Below are 17,169 nucleotides of genomic sequence, written 5' to 3'. Positions count from 1 at the left end.
ACTGGAAAGTCAAAGATGGAAAGTCAAAGACTGGCCAGACCTCAAACCAGGCAGAAGGGGAGCTAGTAATGCAATCATGGGGCCCCCCCAGAGGCATAGAGTTGAGGGAACAGTGAGGGGTGAAGCCCCCTCCCACCATTCCATAGGGCCATAGGAGGCAGGAGAGAGGACCAAGGGTCTGACATCAGCTAGTAACTTAAAAAAAAACATGAGGATTGAGGGCATAGCTCAACTGGTAGAATGCTTTCCTAGCAGAGGCCCAGTACCACAGAGAGAAAGGAAAGAAAGGAAGGAAGGAAGGAAGGAAGGAAGGAAGAAAGGAAGGAAGGAAGGAAGGAAGGAAGGAAGGAAGGAAGGAAGAAAAAGGAAACAATGAACTGAGTCTCTCAATAGCGCGTGGTGGTAGCACCAGGGGAAGTCCTCTCAAGTGGCAACCTCCCAGGGGAGCTCTGGGAGGAGGACAGGGTCTTCATCTCTGTTGGATTAGAGATCAAGTGATACCAAATGGTATTCACAGATTGTTAAAATATCAAGATTACCCCATAAAGATTGATGAATGTCTTTTCCAAAGGTCTCTATGTGTGTCCTCCAAAGGCTGGCTGAGTTTGCCAGCCCTTCCAGGAGGACCTTTGTAGACTCCCATGATCTAACAACTAAAGGGTTAACATCTGCCCAGGCAGGGGCCTCTAGGACCCAACACTGTCATATACCTTGACTAATGTCTGTGGTTGTAGCCCCAGGACCTGGTCAGGGTTGACACTAAATATTTGTTGAATGAGTTAATAAGCAATAGAGCAGAGAGAAAATCAGAGATACAGAGAAGTTCAAGAAGACAAAAGGAAACAGCGGATAAGTCAGAGATGGAAGGGCTGGGAGTAAGGCTCAAATGGTAGAGTGCCTGCCTAGCTAGCAATCAACAGGCCCTGAGTTCAAACTCCAGTACCCTCTTCCATCTCCCACCACAAAAAAAAAAAAAAAAAAAAGACAGAGATGGAGGAGGCTAGAATCAGAGAGGCAGCTCCCATATGCTGGGAAGGCCTAGCCTACTCTTCTCTGGTCTCTGGTCCTGCAGGCTTTTTTTATTTTTATTTTTATTTTTTTTTCTTTTTTGGTGGGACTGGTGTTTGAACTCAGGTCTTCGTGCTTGCAAAGCAGGCACTCTACTGCCTGAGCCACACCTCCAGTCCCTGCAGGCTTTTTTTAAAGGAGATGTTGTATTTTATTTTATTTACTTTTTTTTGGGGGGGGGGCTGGGGTTTGAACTCAGGGTTTCATTCTTGCTAGGCAGATGCTCTACCACTTGAGCTACTTCACCAGCCCTCTTCCGGCTTTGAAGGCTTCTTCCTTCCCAGAGCTTGTCTAGAACCTGCTGGGTTAGCCCAGAGCAAATTCTTTTCCCAAACATGGCTCAGTATTCCTCTCTGGGGCAGAAGGCCGGGCCTGGGAGGAAGCCCAGATGTGAATCATTATCCAAAGTCTGCTGACCAGACATCTCCCTCACCCCAGGAGGGGCCTGAAAACAACCTTCCTGCTGATCAAGTAGTGATGAAGAGTATCTGGACAGGGGCCCCGACGGCCAGCTCGGAACCATGCTATAGAGGCTGACCCCTACTCCTTCATGTGCCCTGGCTGGGCACTTAGGGGAGGAAAACTGGATACCTAGAATCCAATTGTCCTCCACAGTTCTTGCAGGCTGGACGGTCAAGTCCCTGAAGGGAGGGCAGAGGAAGGGAACTGGAAAGGGGCAAAGGGGAAAAAAGGAAGAGGGTCAGGACTCCATGTGCTGCCATCCCTGTGTACTCCTGAGAAGGGACAAAACCCCTGTGGACTGTCAGGTATCAGAACCAACAATGTCAGGGAACCCTTTAGTGGCCCAGCACCTGCTAGATAGAAACCATATGCTTCACAGGACCTTCAAGGCCTTTCTAGACTCCTCCACTCCACACTCAGTTTCTGAACACACTGGAGGCTCACATTATCGGAGTGCTGTCTGTACTGCTCCTTCTTTTTTCTTTTCTTCCTTTTTAAAAATTTTTTAGTAAAAATAATAGCAAAGGAAAAGTATAGGAACAGTATAGGAAAAAAATTTAGTACAATAGGATAAAAGTGGGGAGAGGGCTGGCGGAGTGGCTTAAGTAGTAGAGCTCCTCCTAGCAAGCATGAAGCCCTGAGTTCAAGTCCCAGTACCACCAAAAAGTGGAGAGAAATGAAAGGAGAAACATTTCCTGCTTCCCATGCAGGAAATAGGAGTAAAGACTCCTGTTCCCACTTCTTGAAACCTCCCCTCTTTATTTATCCCTTGTCCAATCCCTAGGTTGTTCTTCCAGATTGCCTTCAGACATTACTTGCCCAGGAAGTGATTCTCCATCTCTATTCCATTAAATTCCCTCTTCAGTATCCATCTCCTACCCTATATCTGCTCCTGGAAGGAAGAGCCATCCGGTTCTTCTCTGCAGCCTGACTCCCTATAAGTGTTCCATCCAAGTCTCACACCTCACTGTCTGCCTGCCAGAATCCTGGTGGAGGCAGGTCTTGCTTTTGTGATAAGGAACTCAACTCCTATTAAGACCCTCCTTCCATCTAACCTCTCTCCTCTCCAGCAACAGAGGAGACCCAAATTCTCTTACATGCACACTGGTGGTGCAGGGAACCCCGGTGTCAGCACGGCAGGACCCAGCCTGGTGCAGATTAGGAGGGGAAATGGGAAGGGGCAAAGGCTCAAAACAGGGTAAGGGATGCTACTGCTGAGCCTCAGACATCCTAGGCCGGGTTAATCATCAATGTCTTGGGGAGCATCTGTTGATCTCCATTCTCCTGGTCTGCTTTTTCAATAGGAAAGATTGAATAAACCAAAAAACGCTTCCCCTTTCCCCCCATCTCTGGTGCTAGCTCTGGGAGGGCCCACTGGGGCCTTTAATGGACTCTTGTTTCTTCAGAGAGACACGCCCTGAACTAACACCATGTAGAAGGGGGCGGGTGCCCTCTCTCCTCCCACCACCAGGTCTCGCAGCTGTGCCCCAGTAAAGCACCTGGCGCCTTTCCAGGGTCACCTCCAAGGACTTGCACCAACCGGACAAGCGCCAGGTCATCTAGGCCAAGGGAGACATGACCTCGGGGTCCGAAGGCCGAATCCAGACCTAGCTCACTTCAAGCCACCGGCGGAGGCGCCTACTGCGGGCTGGGTCTGGGACCCCGAGCACCCCAGAGCCGGACCTCCGTGTGGGCGGGGCTCCACGTGGGCGGGGATTCCTGCGAGACCTCGCCTAGGTGAAACCTGCTGGGCTTGCCCGGGGAGTGTCAGCTCCGCGTGGCGCGGAGCCCCAGCCAGAGCCCGCGGTTTCACAGCCCCTGTCCCATGGCCAGGTCTCCCCACCGCGCCGCGGGCCGGCGACTGCACCTGCCCCTGCTGTGCCTCTTCTTCCAGGGCGCCACCGCCATCCTCTTTGCCATCTTTGTCCGCTACAACCACGAAACCGACGCTGCCCTCTGGCACTGGGGCAACCACAGTAACGCGAACAATGAGTTTTACTTTCGCTACCCAAGTGAGTGCGGGTGAGGGCGCGCGGGACGCAAAACCCTCAAGCCTCTTGGGAGGGGACCCTTGGGTGCTCAGATCGGCCCCGAGGTGGTAACCCCTCTCGTTGAGGTGAAGGGCCTCGGATTTAATTAAAACAGCACCCTTTGTCTAGTGTCTGCCACGTTCCAGGTACTGTGCTGACGATGGCACATTAATTATCTCTGTTAATCTATGAGACAGACAAAGGTTCAGGGAAGTGAAGTGGCTGATTCAGGGTCACACAGTCAGAAGGAGGGGAGCTAGAATTTGAATCCAGATCCAAAGCCCCAGTGTTAGCCACTTCTTCATCCCACCTCCATGTGGGCTTTGCTAGGCTGCCTAGACTAAGACTGCGTTTCTGAGAGGCTCCACCCCACCCTGACTACAGGAAAGAGAATCCTCCTGGGCAGGAGAGGCAGGGGAGGGGGCCACTGGAGAAAGTAATGGCACTCTCATCTACAGGCATCCAAGCAAGACTCCTTTGGTATCAGGCATTTCTTCCCCACCCCTTTCGGTGCAGAGAGAAAAGACAACCACCTTCCAGCCGCTCTCAGACCTGAGAGGAAGCCTTGCAGGGTCATTAGCCATTTCACAGAGGAGTCCTTGCTCACTCATAATCTCCCATCATGTGAGTGGCAAGCTAGAAGGAGGACTCAGGAATTCGATTCCTTTCACTGCAAGGCACTTGCCTGCCCGCAGGCTCAGGAGGGGGAAATTAAACCTCCCCCCATGGATCCAGAGCCTCTCCCTCAAGATTGGGGGCCCTGCCTTGTACCTTAGGCCCTGCATAGCTAGAACCAAGAGCATCAGACCTCCCACCTTTCATCAGAAATGCTTAAACTGACCTCTAAAATCTGTTTCTCCCTCTGAGCAGTGGGGAAAAGATGCCTCAGGGTTTTCTGTTTTGTTTTGTTTTGGGGGGAGGGTGGTACTGGGGCTTGAACTCAAGGCTTCATGTTTGCTAGGCAGGAGCTCTACCACTGGAGCCATTCCTCCAGCCCCAGATGCCTCTGTTTCAAAGATATTCATTCAAACAAGGCCTAGTGGTGTGAAAGTCTTCTTTAAAACATCCCATGCTATTAATGCATTACTTTCTGTAGGCAGAGCTGGTGGCAGGCTGTCCCTACCTCACCCTGTCCCAACCCCAGCAAAATGAAGCTCACAATGCTGAGAACATTGTGAGGGAGTGACTTGGGCTTGGGCATGAAGAGCCAGACCCCCAGCTATCTGGGGAAGAGGCGTTACAGCTTCTCCATCCCCACATTTTATCTCCAAACCTGGGCAAGATGAGCCTTGGAAGCTGGGATGGAAATCAGAGCCTCAAAGCTGGGCCATTAATTTGTCCAGAGAGATAGGGAGTTGGGATGAAACAAACCAGAAGCTGAGAGAAACAAGCTCTTGTTCAGGGTCTGACCTGGCTGCTTGCCATGAACTCCACACTTACTTCTCCCATGGGCTTCACTCAGAGCTGCTACAAAACCCTGCATCGCGTCCAACCTCTTGCCCCACTGCCTCTGTGCTGGGATCCCCTCGGACACACAGCTTTCTGTTCCGGAGTGCAGTAAGAGGAATAGCAGTGTGGTTTCTACTTCTTTTTCTGCCTTAGGTTTCCATCCCTGTGGACTTTAACCCTGCTATGGGGGAAGGTTGGGCAGGAGGGAGGCATGTGGTCCCTAGAGCTTGGGGCTTTGATGAGCCATGTCCTCACCTGTCTATGTGTCCAGGGAAAAGGGTCAAGGCCAAAGGGAGGTGCAGCTACCATCCTTTGATTCGGGAGATGAAAGGGAGTTCTGCGGCTGCTGGGATTGGCCAGTGCCAAGCAGGGCCACTCTGAAGGGCTGTCTATTATCTATTCAGGAAGGATCCTCAGGGTCCATTTGATCTATCCTTCTAGGAAATGGAGAGCCAGAGAAGTCATGTGACCTGTCAAAGTCATATAGAAAGTTACAAAAAGAGCCACATGAACTAGGTCATTTCTTTTCTTTTCTTTTTTTTTTTTTGGTGGGATTGGCATTTGAACTAAGGCTTCACATTTGGAAAGCAGGCACTCTATTGCTTGAGCCACTTCTCCAGCTCTTTTTGCTTGGTTGTTTTGGAGGTGGGATCTCATGAACTATTTGCCCAAGCAGGCCTTGAATCATGATCCTCCCAATCTCAACCTCCCAAGTTGCTAGGATTACAGGTGTGAAATACCGGTGCCCAGCTAGGCCTTGAGTTCTTGATCTTCCTGCCTCTGCCTCTCCATTGCTCGGATTGCAAGCTATATGCCACCACATCTGATCTACAAACTTCTTATTCCATGAGGCAAGTGATGGAAAATTAAAAAAAGATCATGGGCTGCCGGAGGTAGCAAGTGTGAAGCCCTGAGTTCAACCCTGAGTATCGCCAAAAAAAGAGCAAAGAGCCAGGTTGATAGGGGCCACAAAAGCAAACATGAGAAAGGTTTCTAAGAAAAAAATATGGACAGTCCTTTTTTAGATACTCCAGAGATCTGGGGAGAGGGATTTAGGATGGATGTAATCAGAATCTTGGAAGTGATGGGGGTAGGAGAATGTGATGTGGACCAGAGTGGCTTGTGACTTCTGGAAGAATGCAACCCATTGTCCTGGCATGAGGTGGGGTTAAGGGGGGAGTATGGGAAGATGGCCTCCCAAGCCCCTTCCTCCTCCCTGCTCCTCATGTTCTATATCCACACTTTGCAGATGAAGCAGCTGCGGCTCAGAGAGACTAAGTGGCTTGTCCAAGGTCACAGGGTCAGAAGGGGGTAGTGGCACCTGGAATTTAAATCCAGCCTTGTCAGACGCTAAAGCCTGAATTTTAACTGCACCTTGTGTTAATCTTGTCCTGTTAGAAGTCACCTGGCAGGGTTGGAGTCTGGCAGTAAGGGAAGGAGGGAGGGCAACAGGTGACTGTAGAGGGCTTTTTATCTTCTCCAACCAAAGGTTGGAAGGGTTTGGTAAGCAGGGGTCAGGCTCCATCTCACCCCACAGCAATTCCCTGAAGGGAAAGTGGGGTCACCCCCTGCCTCCAGCTGGACCAGCCTCTCACCCATCAGACCTCAAGGAGAGTCTCTTTGTGGAATGTTCCACAGAGAAGGAGATTGCTTGATGCTTATACTTCAGTTGAAAGGTCAAGGGATTGAGTTTTGATTCCAAACAAACCCAGGTAAAGAGATATAAATATTACCTCCAGTTAAGACAAGTTTCAGAGCAGTTTCTACATGTAATTGGCTGGCAGTCCTGTGACCCATTCCCCTTTGCTATCTTGCTGTCTTTGGGCATAAGAACAGACAAGATCTCCTCTTTAAACTTTGTATAAGGAGAAAAGAAGTCAGGCAGAGAGGTCTAAAAGAATTTAGGCTGTAGGCTGAGTTCTAAGTATTGTCTCTCCCTGTTTTGTTGTAAGATGCTATGATTCAGGAGCAGGCAGGTCTGGAAAAGCCATGCAGGGTTGGAGACATTTAGTGAGGCCAGAAGGCCTCCAGAGCCTCACTCTCCTTGGCTGCTGGGGCTACCAACCTCCAATTCCAGTGCACATTTAACCCTTTGCTTACAAACTCATTTCCCGTTTGCTCTTATGTATGACACCAAAAACAACATAAAAATTTGCTTCTTTCAAAGTTGTTGATTGCATTCCAAAGGCCAATACAATTTTTTTTTTTTTCTGGTGGCACTGGGGTTTGAACTCAAAGTCTCTTGCTTGCTAGGCAGGCACTCTTATCACTTGAGCCATTCCATCAGCCCCTTTTTCATGATGGGTTTTTTAGAAATAGAGTCTCGTGAACTAATTGCCTGGGGCTACCTTGATCCTCCTGATCTTTGCCTCCTGAATAACTAGGGTTATAGGTGTGAGCCACCAGCGCTGGCTCAGTAATAATTTTCTGAAGCCTCTTCAAATTAAACAAAAAATTTGAACTGATGCAATGGTTGGTAATCCTAGATACTTGGGAGATGGGAAATGAGATCAGAAGGATTTGGAGTTTGAGGCCAGCTCCAGCAAAAAGTTCTCAAGACCTCATCCCAATCAATAAAAGTTGGGCGTTATGACACACTTGTCATCCCAGCTATGCAGGAAGCATAAATAGGAGGGTCAAGGTCCAGGCCCGCCCAGGGAATAAATGTGAGGAAAAAATAGCAAAAGGGGTTGAGAGTGTGGCCCAAGTGGTAGAATGCCTTCCTAGCAAGTGCAAGGCCCTGAGTTTGAACCCCAGGACCGCCAAAAGAAAAAGTGGCCATGATTTATGTTTTCTTTAGATGGTGCCCCTTATTATAAGAGATTTGAGGTTATTTATAACAAAAATGTGTATGGGTTTTCTCTTATGCAAAATTCTTGGGACCAAAAGTTGATTGTATATTTTGGAATATTTGCATAATCACCATGAACTATCTTGAGGCTGGGATTCGAGTATGCACAAAAAACACATTAATTTCATATGCATCTTATACAAATAGCCTGAAGGTAAACTTATACAATGTTTTAGTGCACTTGCATTTTGACGGTGGCCCATTAGATGATGTCATGTGTGGAATTTTCCACTGGCAGCATCAAGTTGGTTCTTAAAAAGTTTCCAATTTTGGAGCATTTTGGATTTCTAATTTTCAGATCATGGACTTTCTAATTTTCAGATTAAGGAAAGAAAGAAGAGAAATATAATATAACATCTGAAATAATGAATGTTGTAAGGGCCTACAGTTGTTATGATTGACATTCTAGTGTAACTCTGAGCTTCCAGGCAGTGAGGAAAAAAGGGAAATATGAAACAGTTCTATTATATTCTTATCAGAATCAAGGCAGCCTCAAGCTTATAATTCTTTGGTCCTTTGAAGTCTGTCTTCCACCATCAGTGACAGCCGGAACTCTTGAAATGATGTGGGAAAGTGACATGTTCTTTGGGAGAAGTAAATTTCTCACTTGGAGTATAAAAGGAGGTTTTTGGGGGATGGTGGACCCTGTCTCTCAATATTGTATTTACTGAGTGCAGTAATGGCACTCATGATAATTCTTTCTCTAGTGTTCTTTTTTCTTCTTTGTGAGACTGGGGTTTGAACTCAGGGCTTCAGCTTGCAAAGCAGGCACTCCACCACTTGGAGCCATACCTCCAGTCCATTTTGCTCTTTTACTTTGGAGATGGGGGTCTCGTGCACTATTTCCCTGTGCTGACCTCGAGCCATGATCCTCCTGATCTCAGCCTCCCGAGTAGCTAGGATTTCAGGTGTGAGGTATAGGTGCCTGGTGTTCTTTGATTAAAGCCAAAAACATAGCATGACATTACAATAGATATAGACCACAGACAAATAACATAAGACCAGATGGGCTGAATATCAGACTAGAGTGTTTCAAGCCCTGTTTATAAGTAGATATGGGGAGCCAGGTGCCAGTGGCTCACAACTGTAATGCTAGTTACTTAGAAGGCTGCAATTGGGAGGATTGAAGTTCCAGGCCAGCCCAGGCAAATAGTTCATAAGATCCCATCTCCAAAATAATCAGAGCAAAATGAACTGAAAGTGTGGCTCAAGCTGCAGAGTGCCTGCTTTGTAAGTTTGAAACCCCAAGTTCAAACCCCAGTCCTACCAAAAAAGTAGATATAGGGGAAAGGATTCCAGAATAAACGGTGCTAATTTTTCATAATTAATGCTAGCTGTTTAACTATTTGTATGTATTTTCTGTATTACTGTGTGTTGTTTTTACTAGCTTAGCTCTTTATGCAGAGTGATTCAGAATAGAAAGCAAACAGAAAAGCCCCAGATCTTCCTGTCTAGAAGCCATTCACACTTTAAAAAACTGAAGTTATTTTGTGTAGGTGTACACACCTGTAATCCCAGCTACTCAGGAGGCAGAGTCAGGAGGATCTTGAGCTCAAGGCCAGCCTGGGCAAAGTTAGTGACACCTATCTCAAAATCAAAAACAAACAAAAAGACTGGGGGCATTGCTTAAGAGGTAGAATGCTTGCCAACCATGTACAAGGACCTGGGTTCAATTCCCAACACTGCCAAAAAAAATTAAGTAATTCATCTATAAAGTTAAAATATTTAAAGTATAGAAGAAACAAACTAAAAAATAAAATTCTCCCTTTCAGAGGGAGTCTCCACACTGCTCAAGTCTAGGGACGTCATTTGCATTGAAGTTGTGCAACACAGCAACCTTACCCCTCCCTTCAATTGCTTTTTCCTGAAGTAATTTCTGTTAGCAATTCAAAGCTATTTCCCAATTTATTTTTTAAATCATCAAAATGGAAAGGTATTGACTTTGAAGGATGAGTGATGGAGGTTAGACATCAAGAAGGACTTTCTAGCAGAAGGGAAAGTTGCAAAGAAACCTAAAGGGGAAGAGGATTTTGAGCATGGAGAGATAGGGTCTGTAGCAGGAAAGACTACAGGTTGGACTTTCAACTCTTAGCTCTAAAAGATCCAGGGGTGAATGGGGTGATGGGGTAAGTAGGGACAATGAGCAAATGAATAGAACAGAAAGTGCTAGTCCTTTCCTCTGACGTGGGGACAGCAGGGGTAGTCTGGGTCCCACTGCTCCAAGCTGGCCAACTCTGCTTAGGTGACTCAGGGCTGGAGGCCCCGCCATGCCTGGGGAGTTTTATAGTTGTGGCTCCACTTCAAGGCAGCCCTGGCTGGTACAGCCAGAGCACAGGCAAGATAGCTGGTTAGTTTATGGGCTATGGCCAGAGCAACCCCAATACCCCCACATTCCCCTACACACTGCAGGCTTCCAGGACGTTCATGCCATGGTCTTCGTGGGCTTCGGCTTCCTCATGGTCTTCCTGCAGCGTTATGGCTTCAGCAGCGTGGGCTTCACCTTCCTCCTGGCCGCCTTTGCTCTGCAATGGTCCACACTGGTGCAGGGCTTCTTCCACTCCTTCCATGGTGGCCACATCCATATTGGTGTGGAGAGGTGGGCAGCAGCGTCTCCTGGCTCCTCCAGGGTCACCTGGGAGGCCCCAGCTCCCTGTCCAAGTCTACTTCCTGACCCCTGTTTTTTGACCCATTAGTTGATCTCTGTAGGTGTCCTGCCTGTTCTTATTGCCTGATTTTATCTCCATCCTTGAACCTCACACTCTATCCCACCTCCTCACTTTTTTAAGGCTCCTATACCCCAGATTCCTAGGAGGAGAGAGAGCGCAGTGAAAATGGGCAGGGTAAGGAGGAGCTCTTGGCTCACTTAGTGTGAGCTTTGTCAGCCAAGTCACAGATCCTCCCTGAGAGTCAGGTTCAGGGTGAGGGCCCCCTTTTCCTCTTTGCCCTCTCCTGCCTGTGTTGTGCTGTCTCTGTTTCATGCCTGGGAAGCCCAGGAGCCACTTCCCTGCCTCTTTCCACCCCAATCCATGGGACTGCAGCATGATCAACGCTGACTTCTGTGCGGGGGCCGTGCTCATCTCCTTCGGCGCCATTCTGGGCAAGACCGGGCCTGCCCAGCTGCTGCTCATGGCCCTGCTAGAAGTGGTGCTGTTTGGCATCAATGAGTTTGTGCTCCTCACTCTCCTGGAGGTGAGTCTGGACAGGGACAGGGTGAGGACGTGGGTGGTTCAAGACTGGGCTTTTAAAGTGGAGAGCTTCTAGGTGGGGGCAGGGGCTGCCTCTCCACCTCAATTCCACCTCCCCAGGTCAGAGATGCTGGAGGCTCCATGACCATCCACACGTTTGGTGCCTACTTTGGCTTGGTTCTCTCAAGGGTCCTCTACAGGCCCCAACTGGAGAAAAGCAAACACCGCCAGAGCTCTGTCTACCATTCGGACCTCTTTGCCATGATTGGTGAGACTTGCCAAGGTGGGGTGACATTGGGGTCTCTGATCTGGGCTAGCAGACATCATCTCCAGGCAAGACTCAGGGTGCTGCTTGCTGTCCTTGGGGTTCTGGCTGGGGACTCCCTTCCCACTGGATTCTGCTCTGAAAGCCCTAAGGTCAGAGGTCATCATTCTAAATGGTTTTATCACAATTTTTTAGGACTCAGCCCTCACACATGGCTCACATCCATTCCTATGTTCCTTTCCAAATCCCCCTCAATCCTGCTTAAAACCTTCCAGCACCCCACACCCGACATATTAGAAACCAGACCCCTCATCTAGATGCATTGTCCTCCAGTTCCTCCTCTGGTTACACTGGGCTCCACCCAGCCTGGATATCTGCTGTTTGGTTTTCTGCAAACCTATAACCTCTGCCAGCCCCTAATGCGGCCTTCCAGCATCTAAGGACATTCCTCTTGGGATCCTGAAAGCCTCTGCTCTCTCAGGGGTAAGGAGAGAAGGAGGTGACTTGGGTCACCCCAGGGAGTGGTAGTGTCTGACCTGGAAGCCTGGTCTCCCAGTGGCCTCTGCCCTTCACTCTACATTTGAGACCTGCAGTCAGGAAAAGAAATCCACGTTATTTTTTCGCAGGTGTTGATTAGTGTGACTGTATTGCTTACTCTTGCACTACAAAGGGAGGCTGTTTTGTATTTCTCACCCACCTCTGGGTTCCTTGGGAAATAGACAGCAGAAGAATCCGGTAAGCTTGGATTGAAGTTCTAAGGCTGCCCCAAGATTTCCAGGCATCCATGAGGAACTTAGGTCCTTTTTCTCCTCTGCCTCCCAACTGCTGAGCTGCAGTGTGTCGGTCACCCAAGCAGGAAGCTGGCCCCTCCCTCCATTCTCCCCCAACTCTCCACCTAGAGATTACAGAGGGGAGTGGGATAGATTTTACTCAAGGCTGTGGGGTGACAGAAGTTATAACCAACAGGCCACTCAGGACTAAGGGGCAGTCCCTAAGCCTCCCACCTTGCTGGTCCACTGTACAGGTCCCCCAGCCTTCTCCCTCACCTTGTCCCTTGGTTCCTCCTCCCCCTCCCTCTCCCTCTAGGGTTGACCTGTGAACCTCACAGGCCAGCAGGGTACATTGACCCCAGTTCCTATCCCAAGTACATGGCCTAAGCCTGTGCTCAACAAACAAGCCCTCCTGAGCCATGCAGGGGCAGCCCTCTCTAGGAGGCAGTTGAGATTATAAAGCAGATTGTTGTCCTGATATATATATATGAAGTACCCAGCATAGCGCCTGATGCACAGGCCTTTGACTTTTCTCCTTTCCTTTTCTGATACTTTGAAAAGAAAAAAAACAAAACAAATAAACAAATGAACAAAACCCCTCAATGCTCTGTGATTTTCAATCAGGTAGTTTCCCCTTCATGCCATCGTTGAGTTGAGTCTTTTGTTGTTTTTGGAGGCGGTGGGGTTTGCTGAGGTTGGAACCCAGGGCCTCATGCATAAGTGCTCTAGATCCACCCCCAACCCCTTCTTGAGTATTCAGTACCTACTAGGCCATGGACTATGTGTTAATACACATCACCTCCTTTAATACTCACATTATGGGATGACTTTATTATCAATCCCACGTTAGAGATGGGGAAACTGAGGCTGCGGAGAGTAAGTGGTTTGTCTGCAGTCACACATCCTGAACCTTATGGAGAAGCTACTTACTTCCTCTCATTGTGCCTGACTGCCCACCATCTAGGAACCATCTTCCTGTGGATCTTCTGGCCTAGCTTCAACTCTGCACCCACCTCGCTGGGTGATGTGCAGCATCGGACAGCCCTCAACACGTACTATTCCCTGACTGCAAGCACCCTCAGTACCTTCGCCTTGTCGGCCTTTGTCAGTGGTGATGGGCGACTGGACATGGTATGGGGAGGAGGCCTTGGGAAAGCAGAGGGGCTGGCCTGGCAGGAGGAGAGGTCTAAGACCCTAAGACCCTGCAGGGAAGTCTCTAGGGCAGCAAGCATGGCGGGGGGAGGGGGCAGGGTTCCATCTGCCCTGGTGGTGGTGGGATCAGAGTGGAAGGAGATAATATGAAAGCAGGAGAACTAGAGAGCAGATGGCGGAGAGACTTCCAGAAGCAGTAGATTCCACTGCAGTGGGTGGGGTTGGGTTGAGTGTGGGTGTGATGGTCTGAAAGTCCTCCAGAGCCTTGCCTTTCCCTGTTCCCCTAGGTCCATATCCAGAATGCAGCGCTGGCTGGAGGGGTTGTGGTGGGGACATCAGGTGAAATGATGCTGACACCCTTTGGGGCTCTGGCAGCTGGCTTCCTGGCCGGGACTGTCTCCACCCTTGGGTACAAGTTCTTAACGGTATGGCTGCCTCTTGGGCTTTGGGCAGAACATGGAGTCACTTTCCTTCTATCTCCTCACCAGGCCTGGAGTGAGGATGGGAAGAGTCACACAAGCCTGATTATCCATCCTTTTCTCCAGCCTGTTCTTGAGTCAAAATTCAAAGTTCAAGACACATGTGGAGTCAACAACCTCCATGGGATGCCAGGGGTCCTGGGGGCTCTCCTGGGAGTCCTTGTGGCTGGACTGGCCACCCACGAAGTTTACGGGGATGGGTGAGTTTCCCCCAACCTACATGCAGTCATTATCCCTCTGGAATGACCTCCATCCCTCTCCTTAGTTTGTGAACCAACACAAAAAGCCAGTGTCTGTTTTCATCCATCCATCCATCCATTCCTCTACCATATTGAAAGCCAAGGAAACTGGAGCAAACGGGACCAACCCAGGGACTATCCTGTCAAGTGTAGCAAAAGGTCCTTGAACAAGTGATTTCAAGAATGTTGAGTGTTACTAAAAGATCAGTAAGAGATAATAAGCCTTGGGATCTACTTTTGCACATTGTATGGCTCAGAGAAGAGGGTGGGCAAAAGTAGTCCTCAAACTGGATCTTGGAAGGAATGTGGGGTCTGTTGACATATAGAGGGGATGGGCATTCCAGGCTATGGCCTGGCTTGAGCAAAGGCCTAGAGGTGAGACCTGGCCTGGCAGGCTCCCTGTAGGACCTTTTGGCTGCTTTGTGTCCTCTGTGAATTCCTGTACATAAACATACTTGGCCCCATGCTCCATTCCTGTCAGTCCCCATCCTCCAACCCCTGGCTCTCCACAATTTGGTTTTCCTGCAGCCTGGAGAGTGTATTTCCACTCCTAGCTGAGGGCCAGCGCAGTGCCAGATCTCAGGCCATGTACCAGCTCTTGGGGCTGTTTGTCACACTGGTGTTTGCCTTCATGGGCGGGCTCCTTGGAGGTGAGTGGTCTTCACTGGGGGTGGGAGACTGGCATTTACTCCAAGGAAGGGAGAAGACAGAGGAGGGTGGTTCTTTGGAGGAAAGACCATTGGATCCTGTGTCCCTGACACTGATTCATCCACTCACAGATATTTATTTAGCACCTAACTTGTGCCAGATGAGAGGTTAGGTTGAGGGGTCATGGGTAATATCCTTTAGGTGAGGAGGTGTAAGTGGGCACTTGTTCTTCTTGGTCTGGCTCGCTTGTGATGCTCATTCTGCCCACTAGAGGGCAGTCCAACTCCGCTGAAGCCCAGAAAGAGCAGGCTAGCAATCTGGCAGAGAAGGTGGCCCAAATTGGCTCACCTAGGCCAGAGCACAAAACTGTCCATATAGGCAGAGTGCCCACTGGGTCCAGGTCAGGCAGCTCTTGCTGATGTCTGGCCTTAAAAAATAAAAACCTGATTCAATATCCTTACCCTTCTTTTTTCACCTGAGATTTTCATTCTTTAAGGTTCAGTTCTTTCATTTAATAACTTATTTATACAATAAACATTTTTCTGGGCCCTCCTAAGTGGGAAGCCACAGAAAGCTTAGCATCTGGGGTCATGACAGGATTATGATTTGGCCAATTACTGACTGCAAACTTGAGCAAATTACTTTACTTCTTTGAGCCCTGGTTTCTTTGTTGGTAACCCAGGGCACCTTGTAGGGTTGCTGTGGGTTCTCAGGTGGGCAATGCTTGTCAAGCCTTTGGCACAGGGTCTGTCACATAGTAGTGCTCAACAAATACAGCTGTGGTTTGCCTGCAACAGGCACCAAGGTTGACCTCACACCTCTTGGCCCCTCTGTGCCCTGTGGCACTGAGTGACAACCTCCCTTGGGGTGGAGGACAGAGAAGTCTTACATATGTCCCTCTACCACCACCACCACCACCAGGGCTCTTGCTGAGGCTGCCCTGCCTGGACTCCCCCCCAGATTCCCAGTGCTACGAGGACCAGATTTATTGGGAGGTAAGATACAGCTACAATCCTTGTGCCCCTGGGGCCTTCATACCCTTTGACCCTCTCTTCCCTGCCTCACCTGCTATGGTCCAACCTGCCTCCTTCCTTCCTTGCCTACTTCTCCATTGGTGAATACTCTGGAACTATGGCTTCAGGTACCCTGGAGCTGTCTCTTCGCCCTTCCCCTGCCTTCCAGGTACCTGGGGAGCATGAGCATGAAGTCCAGGAAGCTCTGAATGTGGAGGAAACAGACACCCAGGCCTGACTGATGCTCTCCTTTTAGAAGATGAGGATACTCCCACTGAGAAATCCCTTTTTTAGCTACTGCTGCAAGGAAGAAATGCTGAGCCAGAAAGAACCTCCTAACCCTAGGCCATCTCTACCCAGGAGAGGGTAGGGGGACAGATCTGTGACTGACAGGGGACACAGCAGCAGAGCAGAAGCCTCACCAACTACCCCATGCCTACTTTCCTACTAGCCTGCAACTGTGGGTAGAAGATGGCCAAAGTGAGGCTCTAAGTGACTGCCCATCCACTGAGTCAGTGTCACATGGTTACAATGAAGCCTAAGCCGGGGGTGATAAACACCACCATGTCCAAGGACTCTGACTCCTTCTTTTCGTCCCTTGGGAACATGGGAAATTCTTCTCTCTAAATCACTGTGCTAGAACATTGGACAAAGACCTTACTGGTGACAAAATCCTTCCTGCTTGGGTCCACAGACCACCCTGCAGGATGTGACATCTTTCTAGGCCTATATCCTATCTGGGCTTGCCCTCTCCAGGGACTGGGAGCTCTTTCTTTCCCAGAAAGCCTGTGTTTGTCCTAGCATAGTTCAGACTGCCCAAACTTTCTTCCTCTGGCCCAATTGCTGCCACTCTGACCCTCAATTCTGGTAGCCTCTAAATGGAGTAGGAAGAGGCCCCCACAGGGCCCAATAGAGGCATAAGAAACCATCTGCCACCAACTCTTAGAAGCTGAAAGCAGCCATCACCTAGGTGCCACCTTATGTCCCTGTCCTGAGACTGAGGAATAGAGAATAGGAAGGACCTTGAATGGCTTAGGGCTGTGGAGAGGAGGATGAAGGCAGGCCCAGATCTTCTGTTGGCCTGAAGTCATTCAACCACGAGAGGGTGCTCTAGACCCAGCTGAAGATGCTTTCTGTGCCCATCCTTTATCCTCTACCAAGAATGGAAGTCCTTCCCTCCAGCCTAACTCCACTTCCTGTTCTCTTCAGTTGTGGGCCTCAAGAATTCATGACAGAAGACTTTTTCGAGTTTCCACTCTCCCCCACTACCGGTCAGGCAGATGCCAGGGTTTTGGATCTCATCCCTTAGAGTCCATCTCTCCCATAGATGGATTCCCTTCCCCACACTGCAGGACTGGGATCCCCTTTGCTCTCTTTTGCTCTTCCCACGAGCTTCTGAGCTTCCGGCAGGAGTTAAGCATGACTGCAGACACCTCTTTTCCCAAACCAAAACCCTTCAGACCTAAGAGCCCCAGGAGGAAGTGTGGATCCTGGAGCCTAACCCTGGGACAAGGGCAAAAGATGCTTCACTGGGCATCCTCCTCAGTGTGGCTGGAGG

At 49.4% G+C, this 17,169-nt stretch overlaps 1 protein-coding gene across 1 annotated transcript; it reads left to right on the top strand.

Annotated features, from left to right (window-relative positions):
• Window positions 1–3,064: 3,064 nt before the first annotated feature.
• On the top strand, window positions 3,065–16,186 carry Rhbg (Rh family B glycoprotein). The gene is made up of 10 exons (XM_020169841.2): window positions 3,065–3,542; window positions 10,270–10,456; window positions 10,899–11,049; window positions 11,166–11,313; window positions 13,045–13,211; window positions 13,520–13,657; window positions 13,778–13,911; window positions 14,479–14,600; window positions 15,520–15,593; window positions 15,781–16,186. Exons 1-10 carry the CDS (start codon window positions 3,356–3,358, stop codon window positions 15,847–15,849), a joined length of 1,377 nt encoding a protein of 458 aa, XP_020025430.2. The 5' UTR covers window positions 3,065–3,355; the 3' UTR covers window positions 15,850–16,186.
• Window positions 16,187–17,169: the final 983 nt, after the last annotated feature.

The sequence above is a fragment of the Castor canadensis genome, chromosome 11 (assembly GCF_047511655.1).
Source record: "Castor canadensis chromosome 11, mCasCan1.hap1v2, whole genome shotgun sequence".
Classification (NCBI taxonomy): domain Eukaryota; kingdom Metazoa; phylum Chordata; class Mammalia; order Rodentia; family Castoridae; genus Castor; species Castor canadensis.
This window is presented reverse-complemented; position numbering and strand designations above follow the sequence as displayed.